The sequence below is a fragment of the Manis javanica genome, chromosome 2 (genome assembly GCF_040802235.1).
Source record: "Manis javanica isolate MJ-LG chromosome 2, MJ_LKY, whole genome shotgun sequence".
Taxonomy (NCBI): domain Eukaryota; kingdom Metazoa; phylum Chordata; class Mammalia; order Pholidota; family Manidae; genus Manis; species Manis javanica.
The window spans coordinates 112105289-112120767 of NC_133157.1; the positions used below are offsets into that span (position 1 = coordinate 112105289).

The 15479-nt window shown below is 39.4% G+C and overlaps 1 protein-coding gene across 3 annotated transcripts in view; it reads right to left on the bottom strand.

Annotated features, from left to right (window-relative positions):
• CUBN (cubilin) overlaps positions 1-15479 on the bottom strand; it is a 267651-nt gene that overhangs the window by 122841 nt on the left and 129331 nt on the right. For all 3 annotated transcript variants that reach the window (XR_012127986.1, XM_037001703.2, XM_073229128.1), the window contains exons 32-34: positions 3929-4088; positions 2187-2300; positions 381-491 (exon numbers count right to left, since the gene is read on the bottom strand). Coding sequence is in view for 2 of the 3 variants with exons in the window: in XM_037001703.2 (XP_036857598.2) it covers positions 381-491; positions 2187-2300; positions 3929-4088 (385 nt within the window). In the remaining variant the exon portion in view is untranslated. The remainder of the gene's footprint in view (positions 1-380; positions 492-2186; positions 2301-3928; positions 4089-15479) is intronic.

Below are 15479 nucleotides of genomic sequence, written 5' to 3' on the forward strand. Positions count from 1 at the left end.
TGCTTCCACTGAGGACAAAACCAGAAGAAATATGCTCAAGTTGAATAGAAGAACTGTGGTCAAATATTAACAAGAAATTTCTCACAATGCTTGCTAATGCTGTGATGGACTGTGTTTCTCTGCTATCTAAAACAGTTGTAACCTTTAATTAAAAAAAAGAAATACATAAACTATTTAGGTCCTTGAATATGAACAAGCTGAATTTCTTGAGCTCCACAATAAACCTTGCTTTCTTACCCTTAAATTATCTTTACTTGGTTTATGCTGCTATTCATATTTATTGGAAACATTCTAACCTTGAATGGCAGCATACACATGTGGAAGTACACAAACAAAAGAGAGCCGGGGCCACAGGTGTAAATGAGTGAGCACCACAGTACCTCGGAGGGGCGCGTCATCATAATTGCCATCCAAAATTTCTACAAAGTCTCGTGTACATGTTGTACTGCTTTCAAGTCCAAAGTGGCTAAAGGAGAGGGTGATATGACTGACTGTAAGAGATAAAGAGAAGACTGTTTAATAAAGTACTGGCAAACAAACATAGGGGCAGAGACATTTTACCTCTGACAATCTCCTATATGGGCTCTCCGGGGGAAGCAAGGAATTTGGAAGATTTGCATAGGGGCTGAGTGGGCGAAGGGGGAAAGTAACAACTGTTTTGCTAAAAGGTTTTATTTTACAAGAAACAGAATCCATGTTGTTGAAAATGCCTATAGAATCTAAAATGGTGGTGGTTTCATGCCCCAGACTGTGGGGAGTGTCTTGTTAGAATATATGGTCTTTACACTTTTTCTATCAGCCATTGCTGTGTTTCTCTCAGAAGCATTTTTCTCAATAGAATAGTTTCCTTAAATTCTAATTCTTTACTTGTACTGTAAATAAGATACTCTTTTCTCCCTAGCACACAGAGCCTGGCACTCTCAGTTTGACTTTAAGGCCAAAACCAGGGCTCTAGGGGTTCAGAGTCATTTATAAAGCCAGCCTTGAATTCCTTGCAGAACAGCAAGTACCTAGGTACGTTTTCCTTTCCTTGTTCTTCCAGGGCACCTAGTCTTCAGAATAGGATCTTTCTAATTGCTGTCTTTGAACCAGTGAGATCTTTCATTTAAATGCTTTACAACTCATTAGAAAGTATCCTTACATGCAAAATTGCTGACTCAAGCCAACTGGCATATTTATCTAAGGCTCAGTTTCTGGCTGGCTGGCAATTTTCTTTGGCTAAGGAATACATCACCAATGCCCAGATCATGTGCATGTCAGTAAAGATATCCTTTTGTTAACTCTAAACATCCCTAGGAAAAGTGGTAGAGAATATTTAAACCAAAGTTTTCATTTTTTAGTGTAGCTAATGGGGCTTCATTAGCTTAAGTGACTTGCCTGTTATCACACAAGTCATTAATTACAGAGCAGAGCTGAGAACTTAATGCCTTTCCCACATAATGTCTGAAATCACAGATTTTTTCTGAAAACCTCAAGGCAGAGCAGAGCTCATCTGAAACAGGATTCAAAATGGCCCCAGGGACCAGCCCCTTTGTAATCATTTTGCTGAGCCCTGAGGGGTCTTCTCATTTTCTCTGTCTATAAAATGTGGACAGTAATCCTCACCATCAAATTGTTACCAGTGCAGAAAATAGGGTTCTAGGATTCTAAAAAGAAAATAAAGTATGCACTGATTAAATGCTTCCCCCAGACCTGTACTGGGATTTTTTAATATATGCATTGCTGGAGAGACCACGCTTTAAAATTAGCTTCCACTTTGACTGAAGATCAATACCTCATGGCACTGCGTTCCCAAACTGTGAGTTATTAATTTCCACTCTACAGTTCTTACTATTTAGTAACTGTCTTGCACATCTACTGTACTCAAGATACACATGTCAAAAACTATATATTTATCAATTATTTTTGCTTACCTCCTATCTCACATGGCTGTCAATACAGCAAGGTTATGGGCTTTTTATCCTTTGCTGGGCCTTGGAACATAAATTTTTCTTTACATTAAAAATAGATAGTAAAAATTACTTCCCTATCAGATTAGGAAATGTTTGTTCTCATGCACATCAGGAATTGGGACTTCCAAAAAAAAAAGTGGGGGAAGCCATCGATTACTACATTAGTCATAGGTGGACTTTCCCACAGACACCATCTTTCCTGGATTCTTTTTCTTTGTTATTTGTGTTACTTACATGGAGGTTGAGCTTGAATCACCCAGCTGCAGTTCTGATTGTTTGGGTACTTGGCAGGGAACAATGGAGAGGATATAGTATCAAAGGAGCTGGTGAGGATGTAGCCTCCACAAGCTGAGGAGCACACAAACATACACATCACACACTCTTGATTTCTGCTGACTGTACAAAGCAATTATTGGATGGATGAAAACATAAATGATTTTTCTCTATTTCTGAAATGCATGTCAAGGAAGCCACACATAAAACCATGAGAAAATGGGAACGCACTGTCCATTGATAATAATATTTTTCAATTACCACAATCATTCCAACAAAACTCTGGCATTAATACACTTACTCTGCCCTCATAAATTATAGGTAGAAGGATAATCTCTTCATGCATGAATTTTTTTTTTTTTAGGAAAATAAACGCCCAATTGAATAAGACTTCCTGGAGATAGCTGTTTATTTTCAGAGAAATGCAAAGCTCTGTGGAAATGCAGCAGAGGGAGCGTTTGCTGCCAGCTGGAGAGTGGAAGAAGCACCTCACAGAGGAGACAGTGGCTGAAGGAGGACCTGGGGGGTGAGGAAGGGAGTCCAGGGAGAGGTCAGTCTGAGCAAGACACAGTGAAGGGACATCTACAAAGACCTGGCTGTGCATCTTGAGGGGTGTCAGAGGTGACGCTGGTCAAGGATCGGGACAGGTTCTGAGGCCCCTGAGTAACATCTGGAGGAGCCCGGGCTCCATCACTTCGGCAGTGCTGAGCCAGGGCAGATGCTAGGCCACTCAGGGAAAGATCAGTGCAGGGCTTTTCTGAGGTGACTTTGGCAGAAGATGGGAAAAGAGTGGGCATGTTTGAGGAGCTGTTACAATAGTCCAACTGTTTTTTACTATGAAGCGAAATGTAAGTGATCAAATGAAAAAAAGAACACGTTAAGAAACTTTTTTTCTTTGAAAGCATGGAGACTGAGTGATTTATGCTGTCTATCCTGCTTCAAAGTGTACAGTATGTGTTTGAGTCTTCAATCCAGAAGCTACCCCTCACCAGCACTCTTACTAGGGAAGACAAGCAGGTCCACAGAAACAGACTTGTGACCAAGCAGACTACACTTATCTGAAGGGTCATCTGAGTGAAAATCAGAGGCCTGTTGGAGCCATCCAGCAATGCCTCTGTCCTGTATTCCATCTCTAACAGTGGGATAAAGTGGGCTCTTTCTAAAAGTGACCAGATAAAGGGCCATGGATGAAAAGGTATAGCAGGAAGAACTGAGAAGTAGTCATTTAAGAACAAGAAAAACAACACAGATTCTTTAGGTGGACAATGGCAGGATTCAGAAAGGAGGATGACCACTACCTTGAGCCGTTAGAATCTGACTACGTTACTAGTAAGTCTTGCAATTTGCATTATCTCCCGCTAGTCTGAAAGCTAGATAATTTATCTATAAATGAAGGAATTTGAATAAACACTTCTTTATAATGTCTCTAGTATTAAAGGGACTTTTAACTATTACTCTGTAAACTTGAGAGATAACACAGATCCAAAGGAAGTTAGCACCATCTATGCTAGACAATGGTAAATTTAAAGGATCAACAGTCAGAATAATTGCAAACCATAGTTCCTTTGTTCTATCTCAATTGTTGCCTGGTGAGTAGAAAGCTGGGAGCAATTTCCTCAGACTGATCTCCTTTTACTGCAGCACCAGGAGGGGCATGTAAGAACAGGTGGCCTGTGCCTTAGGGAGGCCCACGAAGTACTTGCCTTCCCTGAAGTGGGCTCGGAAGCCCCTGCTCTGTCTGGAAGGGCCCGACTGAAATCGCACAAAGAGGCTATTTCCTGAAGAGGTGATGGGGTTAGTCAGTGGCTGCCCTCCACACACTCTGGAAAGGCGGGCAGTCGTGGAGCTTAAGCCATCATATACCTACAAAGAAAGACAAGAGGGAATATGGTTAGGAATTCAGTGACATCTCAGAGGCCCACGTTCCATGGGCTGTGTGCACATCGGTGGTGAGCTAGCAGAAAACATATTTACTGGATCTAGAATTCCATTTCACTGTCTCATCACACAGTTCCACGGAATATCTGAGTCTTTTGTTGTTTCTAGGGAACTCTGTGGATTTCAGTAGGAGTTTCGCTGCAAGAACCACAACAGTATCTCCAGGTATCTTCATAAGTGCCATTATTTGCACTGCCCCCCTCCCTCCCCTGATCCCAGTGCAGTCCTTGAGGGCCATACCCACAAAGTGTGCCGGAATGTTAGATGCAAGAATGAACATAGGAGCAAATCGGTGAGCAATAATGATGAGGAGCCACTGATTTTCTGAAACACAATATTTGCTAGAATGTTTTGCTCTTCATAGTGTCCTAGTCAAGAAGGAAGAGAAATAGCAGAATTCTTTCAAACAATATAGTGATATAAGCCCAATTTAGAAAATTATCTCATGAATTAAAAAAATACACTGGGCTCTGTATCTGCCCACTGCTATGCTGGGACTTAGCTGACCCTCCAGAGGTACCAATGGAAGAGTTGACTTAACATGTACTCAAAATCACTGTATTAGTTTGTGAAATTGAAGCTTGCTCATTTCCTTGGAACTCTGTGTCTGGTGTGAATATTTTAATGCTCTTACATGTAAACAGGGGAAATGAGTACCCTTTCTTTGGATAATAATAATAGTAGCAATCATGCACTAAGTGCCTACTATATGCCAGGAACCACATTCAGCCCTCCAAATACACAATCCCATTTTCTCCTCCCAAACCTTCCCCCATTTTTAAGAAAAAAGACAATTGCTACATGGAGACCCCAGGTCATGTGTCCAGGTGACACAGTTCCTAAGAGGGAGCAGGTCATATTGTATCAGACAGCCAGATTCCAGAGTCCCAAACTGAAGCTCATTTTGTCTACTGAGTTTATCAGTTATGCAGGATAGATGCATTAACCGCCAAGCACTAAAGTGGGATTAAAACATGAAGTTAAAATATGGCTGTTTTATTCAAAATAAATTATCATTCTATTTCATAAGAAAGTCTTGGGGGGAGAAAAGAAAGTTCCGGGTTTTAATACAAGGAAGGTACACATAAATGACTTTAAAATATCTAGTGGTGATTATAATCAGTGTTCTCTTCAGTGCAGTATGATTTTCTTAACCAATTCAAACTATAGTTCCAATCCAGTACAACTGTTTCTTTTGAACACATTGAACACCTTAAATAGTAGCCAAAACAAAGTAAAAACTAGTACAAACCATCATTACAAAACCTCTTACTATATTTATACTTCAACCTACTCTCAAATAATACTACCATTGATTTAATCCAAGACGTCATTGTATCTATAACCAGTTTTATATTTTCCTAAGATTTCAGTAATGTTATATTAATACCATCTTCTTTAAGAATATCCTTCAGGACATTTGAGGTTACAAGGTCTAGGGAATATACAAGTTGACTCTTGATTAATGCTACTTGCAATGAGACCTCTTGCTTCTCATAAGGTCATTTGTTTGTTTAGAACACATAGCTTAAACTTTAGTGAAACATTAGGGTTCTATGAGTTTTAGAGATTCCCCCACCAAAATACAAACACCACCAACACAATCACAAGCTTTTTACAAGGTAATGAGCTCATGAAGGCAAGACTCATCTAGTCTCTGTTATTTCTCCCCAGATTCAGAGGTCTAGTGAGTAAGGAGGTACTGCTCTTTCCCTTTCTAAGTTGTCTCTTTTCTCTCTCAATGATTATAATCCTCTCAAAGAAAAATAAGTGAGGTAGAAATTTTAGCCAGAAACTTCCAAAATCACATGAATGAACCACTTCCCTAGGGATCCTTTGAAAGGGTGTACATTTCAGGGGTTTCCATGTTTCCCAGCCCCTCACCAGAAAAATCCTGGGACTACAGGACCTTGGCTGAAATTCATATGGCTGGGACATGGCTTTGGAAGGAATGGATCTGAAGAAGGTTTTCAAATGTTCCTGGACCAGAACTATATATCAAAGGCACCCTAAACATGATTAGCAGTTTGTGATTTTATAAGCACCATCACAAACATCCTAACCTCGTCCTCAACACCATGTGATTTTTTTAATGGATAAACAGACTTAACAAGTATGCTAGCTATTAAAATATTGTCTCATCAGATATAAGCTAGTGACTTATCTAAAATCATAAAGCTACTGAGCCGCAAAGTTGGAAACTTAACCCCAAAATCTCTATTATATCATGTTACTTCTCTTTAAAATGCTTGTGATAATTATTAAGTTACATGTACCTAATTGTCATTTTATGAAAGTAGAAGACCTCGGGTTATCAAGGAGGTACTTGATTTTTTGAACAGTTTAGAGCAGCAATTCTTTTATTTGAGAATTTTCTTAACACTTGTAATGTCAAATTAGTTAGTTTAAGATAAAAAATTATAAGAAAAAACTGCAAGGAAGAAAGTATGAGAAAATTTGTTCCCAATTATTTAGAATTCTAGAACCATGAAAATTATCAAAATGTATTTTCCCTTACTTCCATTTAGTTCCCAAGGCCAAATTAGCAAATTATATTACTATTGGCTACACATATATTCATGTAAGTTATAGGTATATAATTCTTATTTAAGTCTACTGCCATGAGTGTGTAGGTCTGGGAATTGCGTTTTTGATCTGTTGCTTACATGGTAAAACTCAGAGAAATATACAAAACAAGAAAATTATACATCTCAACTAACTCATTTCTACATGTCATGAGTAAAATAAATTTTGGAAGTTGAATCTACAGAAGAAAAGTAGTCACCATCCCTGAGAGTTCCAACAGGGGCTCTAAAATCTAATTTCCACAGGAAAGTTCATCAGTCTCTTTACAAATTCTCTAGAGTTTTATCACATTTCCAGATGCCAACACACCCTTCAAAATACCAAAATTTACCTTTACCATATGAAAATGGACTTTTTAAAAGACTAGATAGAACCTGGCATATAACAGGCAATAAATGTTTGAGGTACAGATGAGTAAAGCATCACAGATGTTAGAATACACGGCCTCTAAGAACAGAGGACTAAGGAAAACCGAGAAAGAAGAAAACACTGTCCTCACCCTCAGAGGCTGGAATACATGAAGGCATAGTGGGCAGGAGGGTGTGCGAGAGGCTCCACAGGAAGAAAAGAGGCCACCTCGAGCTGCTTTTCATCAGGCTTTCTTCATTCTGTCCCCAAAGGGCAATAGGGGAGGGTTTAACCCCCGGGCAAGAGCCATACCACACACACAGCTCTCAGGGGCCAGTTGCTAGCTCTGTGAGAGAACAGGGAAGGTGGGAGGTGGGCTGCGGCATCACACCCATCTCCAAGGCCCAGGGTAGTCAAAACAAATGACATGTTGTGGTGCTACTGGGAACCCTCCATACCCTTAGGTCTAGCCAGAAATTAGAACTGAGCCAGACCTTTCTGAATTTTAATACTTATCCTAAAGAGATTTGGATAAATGCAACCCTTTTCCAAAGTTCACACATGTCAACTCCAACATAAAGTGACATGGGGAAGAAACAATTTAGGTGGGAGACTAGCATTCTTTTCTGATGATATTTACCAGGCCTATGGTCACCGTCCTATGGACCAGTAATCCAAGAAAAGAAAGGAGCTGAGCAAAGGGAATGTTTTACCTTCCTATTGACTCACTGATGATAGAAACATGTATTACTGAACGGTATACATTATTTAAAGGATGATGGCACAATTCCTTTTAGAGAGAAAAACTGTTCTTATTTAGCAAAATACCTTCACAGATGCTTAGAGAATGACTGCAGTAGGAGAGATGTTATTTTATGTTATTGCAGACAAATTTCTCTCCTTTCTATCCTTCCTAATCTGTATTTGTACTGATCTGAGTCTATAGCTCGCATTGTTCACCAGAATTGAATGAGTTAAATATGTAAAGTACTTAGGAGAGTTACTGGCACACAGTGAGTACTTAACAGATATCAGCCTCTACTATTAAAATGAGACCTAGAGATAAATAAATTGCTGTTTAAGAAATGAATTAAACTTTGAAGGGGAGAACAAGAAAGCTACAGAGGCAAAAACAAAAAGAGGTACAGAGCAGGGGTTTGTCCAGCTGTATGGTTGAGTCAGGAGACACAGTCCATGAAAATTACCCAACTGGGATTGTGGGGACAGGGAGTGGCAGGCAACTTCTGATCTGGCTCCCAGTGATTCATGCCATTGGGCAATATGAACCTAATGACTTGCTTCTAATAAACAGAATACGGAAAAAGTGATGGGGCGTCAATTCCATGATTACATCATGAAAAGATGGACTCTTCCATCTTGTAGCACTCTCTCTTTTATTGGCACTCTCTCTTGCACTTTATATTGCTGGCTCTGATGAAGCCAGTAGCTGTGTTGTAAAATACTCCGTGGGGAGGCCGGCACAGCAAGGAGCTGAGGGAAGCCGCTAGCCCGCAGTCTGCAAGGAGCTGGATCCTGCCAACAACCATGTGAGTGAGCTAGGAAGGACCCAGGTAAGGTGTACCTGGATTCCTGACTCACCGAAACTACAAAGGCTGTTGTTTTAAGCCATTAAGTTTTGGGATAATTTGTTATGCAGCAATAGATAACGAATACAGGTGTGAAATGAGGGACTGAGGAAGGAATGAATATGTATTTTTAAGGACAAAGATGTCTAATATCACATTTTAACTCACATATAAGTTTGGTCTTCATACCATTGTTATAAGAACGAAAACAAAGAAATCTGGTCAATAATAAGCTCATGGTTAACTGAATTCTAGTACATCCATATAATTGATTATATGGCCAAAGAATCTATTTTTAAGAAGAATTGTGTTAAATAGTGCTAAATAAAAAAGGCAGGATACAAAATAGTATGTGGTATTATCCTAACTATCTATGTTTATATGTGTATGTGTGCATGTGTGAGTTTATATGTGCATGTTTATGTAGGAAACAAGCCAAAATTTTAAGTTTGCCTCTGTATTGCAATATTAGGGATGATGTTAATTTCTTTTTTTTTCTTTTCTGTATTTCAGAAATTTAATATGAGGAGCATGTAAAATTTTTTAATAACGTGTATATTTAAAATGTTTAAGTAATGGTCAAATACAGAGACATGAAAATATGCTATTCATATAATAGTGCTACAGTATCTGAGCCAGATGGATATGAATGTCACTTAATCTAGCCTTTTGCTGCCAGACAGGAATGTATCAAGTTAAATGGTATGGCTTCTGTTTTAAGATCTCTAAGTCATTTGTTAGTTGGCCTATGTATACAAGTGGACCCCAGAGCTTTCTCCAAGCTTTAGGCTCACATAACTAATGGCTTTCCAGACATCATTGCTTCGATAGTCCCATAAACCTTGAAAGTCACCATCTCAAACTAAAATCACCTCATCCTTTCCCTAATCCTCCTTCACCTTCATCACTTGCCTCATAAATGCCAGAAGCAGGTACCCAACCACCAAGCTCTTTTAGATCTCTCCCTTATGTCCTATATCCAATGGATCCTTATGTTCTGTCAGTTCTCTCTGATGAATCCCTAGGGTCCATTCCTACCACCTCCTGTGCAGGGCCTCCTCGTGGTGTCTTGGTGTGGGACCTCTTCATGTTCTTGCCTAAGTTAACATAACAGCCTGAAGTTTTCCCTGCCTAAATCTGTGCCCCCTTTAATTCAGTCTCCTGGCAACTGCCACTGTGTAGAATGTTCTTCCTAAAACATAAAATCTGATACAAAAGGAAAGCTGAGTATCCCCATACTTTTAAATTGCACTAAATAAAGACCAGCAATCACTGATGCTTTGCTTAAGAACCAAAGAGCAAGTGCCTGATGGAATGCAGTGCATCCGAACTTCAGCCCCCAGCAGCCCCACCCCTGGCTGATGCAGTGACTCATGATCACCTTACTGAGAGTCAGCACTCCCAGCCCAAAGTACATGACTGAGGGGAGAATGAACATCAGCTTCCTTACTAACATCTATGTTTTCACTTCTAGAAACTGGAATATATTTCCTCAGATTGTTAGGGAGTAAGAGCTCAAAAAATATTTCTACTGTATTTCCTATCTTCTTGTTTGACTAAGTTTCATTTTTCTCAGGGAGAAAATCAACCAACTAAATGTGTGGGTGAGTTGTTATAAACTGGAGTAAAAAGAAACTATTTTAATTCAAAAGCAAAACGTACAGCATGTTTTGCAGTCCCCAAAGTATGACAAAGCTTCACCTTAGCTTCAGAGTTGAGCTTCCCATGCAAACGAATTATGAATGTGTAAGAACACACTTTTATTTTCATTTTCTGTACTACTACTTTTTTCCTTCTTAACTCATTTGTGAATCTTCTAGAAGGTATCAAAATAACATACTTATTAATGATAAAATTCATTGAAATGATATATTGAAGAATGTGTGAAAAAATGTACAATATATATTTTAAGATTTAAAAAGTATTTTAATATGAGTCTTTTCATGAACTAATGATAGCAATGAACCGAGGATTATGGAACAAGGTCTATGTACCTAAGGTTCACAATTTTTAATAAGACCTTTAACATAGTATTAATAGTAATAGAAGCTATAGTACTATTAATAGAAAAATTAGGAGTAGCAGGTAACATTTACCTGTACAGACACTGTGATAAATCAAACCAAAGGAATAGATACTTTCAAATTTTATTCACTGAGAATATAATATTGAGAGGCCAGGATTTATGAAGCTAAGTTAAATGCCATGATCCCCTAGAAAGATAATCTTGGGACCTCTTGAAATAGAATGGATAGCTCCTATCACTTATCTAGAATTGCAATACAGTATCTGTAGTGGCATGGTAGAAAGTCTTATTTGGGGCCTTGTAGATTTCAGAGTGGTTGGCACCTGTCATGCATTCCAACCCACCAAACATACATGAGATTCCCAGCATGGCTAATTTAGCAGCCCAAACAAAAGGCAAAGTGCCCAGGACCATCAAATAAAACCTTAAATGTCTGTCCCTGATTCCTAAACTCGGTTTCATTCTTAGATTCAGATATAAATTCACTCCTCATTCTTTTCTGGTCTAACCACAACCTGTCTGGTCTAGCAAGGCTTCTTTTCTCCCTTTTCCCTGGACCAGTTTGGCTTTCAACCCACTTTTTACCCCATACTTATTTTTAGCTCCTTCTCCCAGCACACATCTACTGCTCTGGATTGTTTTAAAGCTTATCGGCGTGAAAAAAATGTGCTGAAAGATAAGATATTTAGGGTACAGAAGAGATCACTCACATCAGGGTACAAAGTCAATTGTGAGGATGAGATCTATGCAATATATCCCATGTTACATATGGTAGTGTAGCTGTTAATGGGTTCCCGTTTTGGAATGGGAACCACACCAAGATGGAGGAAATAGTAAATGAGAAGGAGAGGAATCTCTCAGGAAGTGATCCAAGCTGTTAAAGTCATAAGTGTATGTGAGGAAGGATATGAAGGTATTATTCCCTGTGGCAGCTCGTTGGGAGGGCGGAGAGGGAGGAAACACCGGTTTCCCCAGTCGGTGGTACTCCCTAGCTACGGTCCTCTGAAACTGAACACCCTGAACACCAGGTTAAATTCACAGCCACAGATCTCATGACAGGACTTTGTCACTCCTATCCCGTTATGCTACATTACCACACTCACTTCAAATATTACAGGAGACTATAAACTCTAATAATTTTCAGCTGTTACAAGCAGTAATGCCAGAAAAGTTGATATAAAAAGAAAGCCAAGAAGCTTATTTTATTTTCACAAATAAACAACAATTTAAGGAAATTCTGAGTTGAAATATAAACAAAACAAAACAAAGTCTGTGTGCACAGACTGAGAACTGTGGCTTTGATTAAATTACTCTTTGCTTTGGGGATACGATGTGTTGGTGACTGTGTTTGGCACTGGAAGGCAAAACGGCTAAGCAAGTTATCAGAAGCAAGTCACAAGATAAAACATTTTAAAGAGATCTTCAGAGAACACATAACAGATGGAAACTAAAGCTTTGTGTGGTGAGAAGTAAAGGAGAGTGAAAAAATGAGAGAGCAAGAGAGAGAGATTGATTTGTCATGGATTTGTTTGTAAAACAATAAATATTTAAAGAAGAATTGTTCCATGGTCTCTTAGAAGAACTGAGTTCTGTTATTCTTCTATTTGCTCTGTTTTGGAAATGGTCAATGTTTTAAAAGGAAACACATCATGGATAATGTCTTAAAAAAATAAAACAAACTACGGATAGCGCACTCCATGCTTCCTCTGTCCCACCCTGTGCCCCACCGACAGACAGTGTGACAGGCAGCAGACACTGCAGTTTGGGGTGGGGGTGGAGATCTGGTTTTCTTCTATTCAAATCAGACACTTAGCTTTCTTTCCTATATCAGCACAGAAAGCTCCAGAAAGAAAACAGTTACTCATCATGTGTCCTTCTGTTATATTAGGCTTGTTAGCCTTAGTGTATATTTTCTCAAAAAAAGAGGCAGGATCTGGACTGTGGTCTGCTGGCTTTTATCTGTTTCTTTCTGATTCTCACAAGGCAGACATTCCATTGTGCTGAGCAAAAAGGATGCTGAAATCAGAGGTCGTGGGTCTCCAGCGGCCACTTGGTGCTGCTGAACTGACTTCTCTCTCCAGCTTTCACACTGAACTGCAACCAGCATTTCTCAGAGATCAGTAAGAGCTTACTAAACTCCATGAATTTAAGGCTGAGAAGAGAGACTCTAATCAAACAATTAAACTGTCAGCCAGAGGTCACTTTAATACTCAGCGTTCATGAAAGGAAACAATGAAGCCTTTTTGGTGCTGATCTTACAGAGTCATGACCAATCAGTGAGTCCCACTGCTGCCTGAGCAAGAAATACTTACAGTGTATCATTCAGGAGAGCCTGATGTTATTACACTATGCACTCAAAGGGACTGAGCAGAAGGTGCAAACACAGCACCGAATCAGTTGAAACCTGAGTGCAAGCGGAGCTTTCTGATTAGCTCCCAAGGATGCCATCACCATTTTAAAAGAAGTCAAAAAATTTCATTTCTCTTTTTTTCATTATAGCAGCATGAAATTCTAGAAATGTTATGCGATGTTATCTAAGTTCTCATGTGGTTCAAAATTGTGAGATTATATATCAATAATTGTGCCAAGGAGTGAACTCACCACAACACATTCCCAAAAGGCCATCTGCAATTTTCCACTGAAGCATTCACTGATCGTTGCAGCAAAGACTACAAAAACTCATTTATGCATTTATTCAGTCATGCACCTATTAGTAATTCACACATCAAACAGATCACTGCCTTTGGATCCAAGACTACCATTGTGGGTTCTGTGAAGGACATGGAGGCTTGGTATTTCTGCTCCATTTTTAACATTTTCATTCATTTCTTCCACTTGCTGAATTTTGCCTTTAGTTCCAAGAAGCCAAGAGTGATGGCTTGTGTTGTGGGCTTACCTGCCTCCACTTGGGATGACTGGGGACCAGGCCTACTACAGGAAGAGCTCCCTTCCGCAGAGGAGATGGAGTTGGAGATGACCTCCTACCCAACACTGAGGTACTTGTGCCCAGAGGGTGAGCTGGAGCTCAGTGTTGTGCTATCTGACGATGGTCTCCAGAATGAACCTGTCCATGACATCGCCTCACCCTTCAGGTCTGTTTCTTCAACTCCCACCTGTCCACCTCTTCCTGCCCACAAACACAGCTACTACCTGGGTCCTCTTCTCTGTTCCCCTCTCTCTGCTTGAGTTCCTCAGGCACTCGATTTTATAAATGACCAAACAAATATCCCAGGCCATGGAGAGAGAGAGCAGTGTGGTGCCATGCCTAGGAACTAGTGCCGAACAGGATTTGGCATGTAGTTGACACAAGAAATCGATTGCATGAATGAAACCAGATGACCTAACTTACAAACAAAGACATTTTCCATTTCATATCTGAAATCCTAACATTTTCCCTTATAGTATATGTGAGGTCTCAGTTCATCTGAAAGGGAATTAAAATGGTTCTTGAGTAATCCTAGTTTCATTTCTCCCCCTAGTTTTCTAGTCATCCTTTATTCTGCAATTCAGTTCCCCATATGTAGACTGAAATTCTTATATTTTACCAAAATACTTATTCTTTAGGCTTGCTTGTGTTTTAATGGCTGGTCCTGCACTTAATTTCTACCTGGTCTTGATCCTGACCTATTTGAACAGTAATTTTCTTATTTTTAAAATAAGCAGATACCAGCAAATATCTGTAATCTCTCTTCATCCAAGCTTAACATTCTATGTATTCATGTGTTTATGACTATTAACCATAATGACTGTTAAAATCAGTATTTCCACTTCTGATAATCAAAACTGTTACAAGCATTTAAAAAAACAAACATGAAAAAAAAAAACATGATGGCTGGCCCATCCAAGCATCATTTACCTTGGTTTTGAATAGGGCACTTGAGCTCTATTAAAAATCTATGAACACAACTATTATCTGGCAGCATCAGCAGCAACTACGTATTTTTCTCTTTGTTAAGGACTTTGTCTAAGCAACAGGACCAAGAAATCGACTTGAATGTCTCCAGAATGAATGATTGGCTTTGCATGAACTTAAACTGCAGACAGATTATGTAACATATTGGACTTTAGGGTGCGTTTCACATCCAGTGTCCATCTAGCTATAAAGGATGGATGGCTGGTGCCTGGATGCTTGCCTTCCTGAGCCCTGGGCAGCTAACTGTAACTTGCAGCCAAGCTCCCAGGCTCTCCGGGACATGGTTGCCTGCTTCCAAACCTCTGCAGACCTCTCGTTCCCATAATCTCATCCTCTTGACAACCAGACTCAGCAGATCTCTACCCCGATTTACCTGAATAGCCCTTATTCACATTTACTTTTTTGTAAAGGTGATTTATAAATTGTACAAATAAAAATGGCTTAGCTTGCGCATGGTTTATGTAATTTTCAGTATAAATAAATTTGCAAATCAGAAAAAAAGTCTTACTGTTGGCCATGTGTTCCAATTTCTCATTCTGAAAATATGAAATTTATAAGACCAATCTGTCTTTTCTTCAGGTCTCTGCCCTGATAACACAATTGATCAATTATTCCATTTATCTCTCATATTCAGCAGCTTTTTTCCACCACCACCTTGCCTTCTCAAAGCTTCTCCACTGTTAAAAATATAACAACTTTCCTTCAATCTTACCTTATCCATAATTTATGGCCTTTAACCTCCCATACCAGTCACCACCATGATTTTGGGGAAAAGCTCAGAAACTCCCGCACCCCTAACCCATTGTGATTTGGAGTCTTTTAATACTATCTATACCAATCCTGCTCTGATAGGGTCA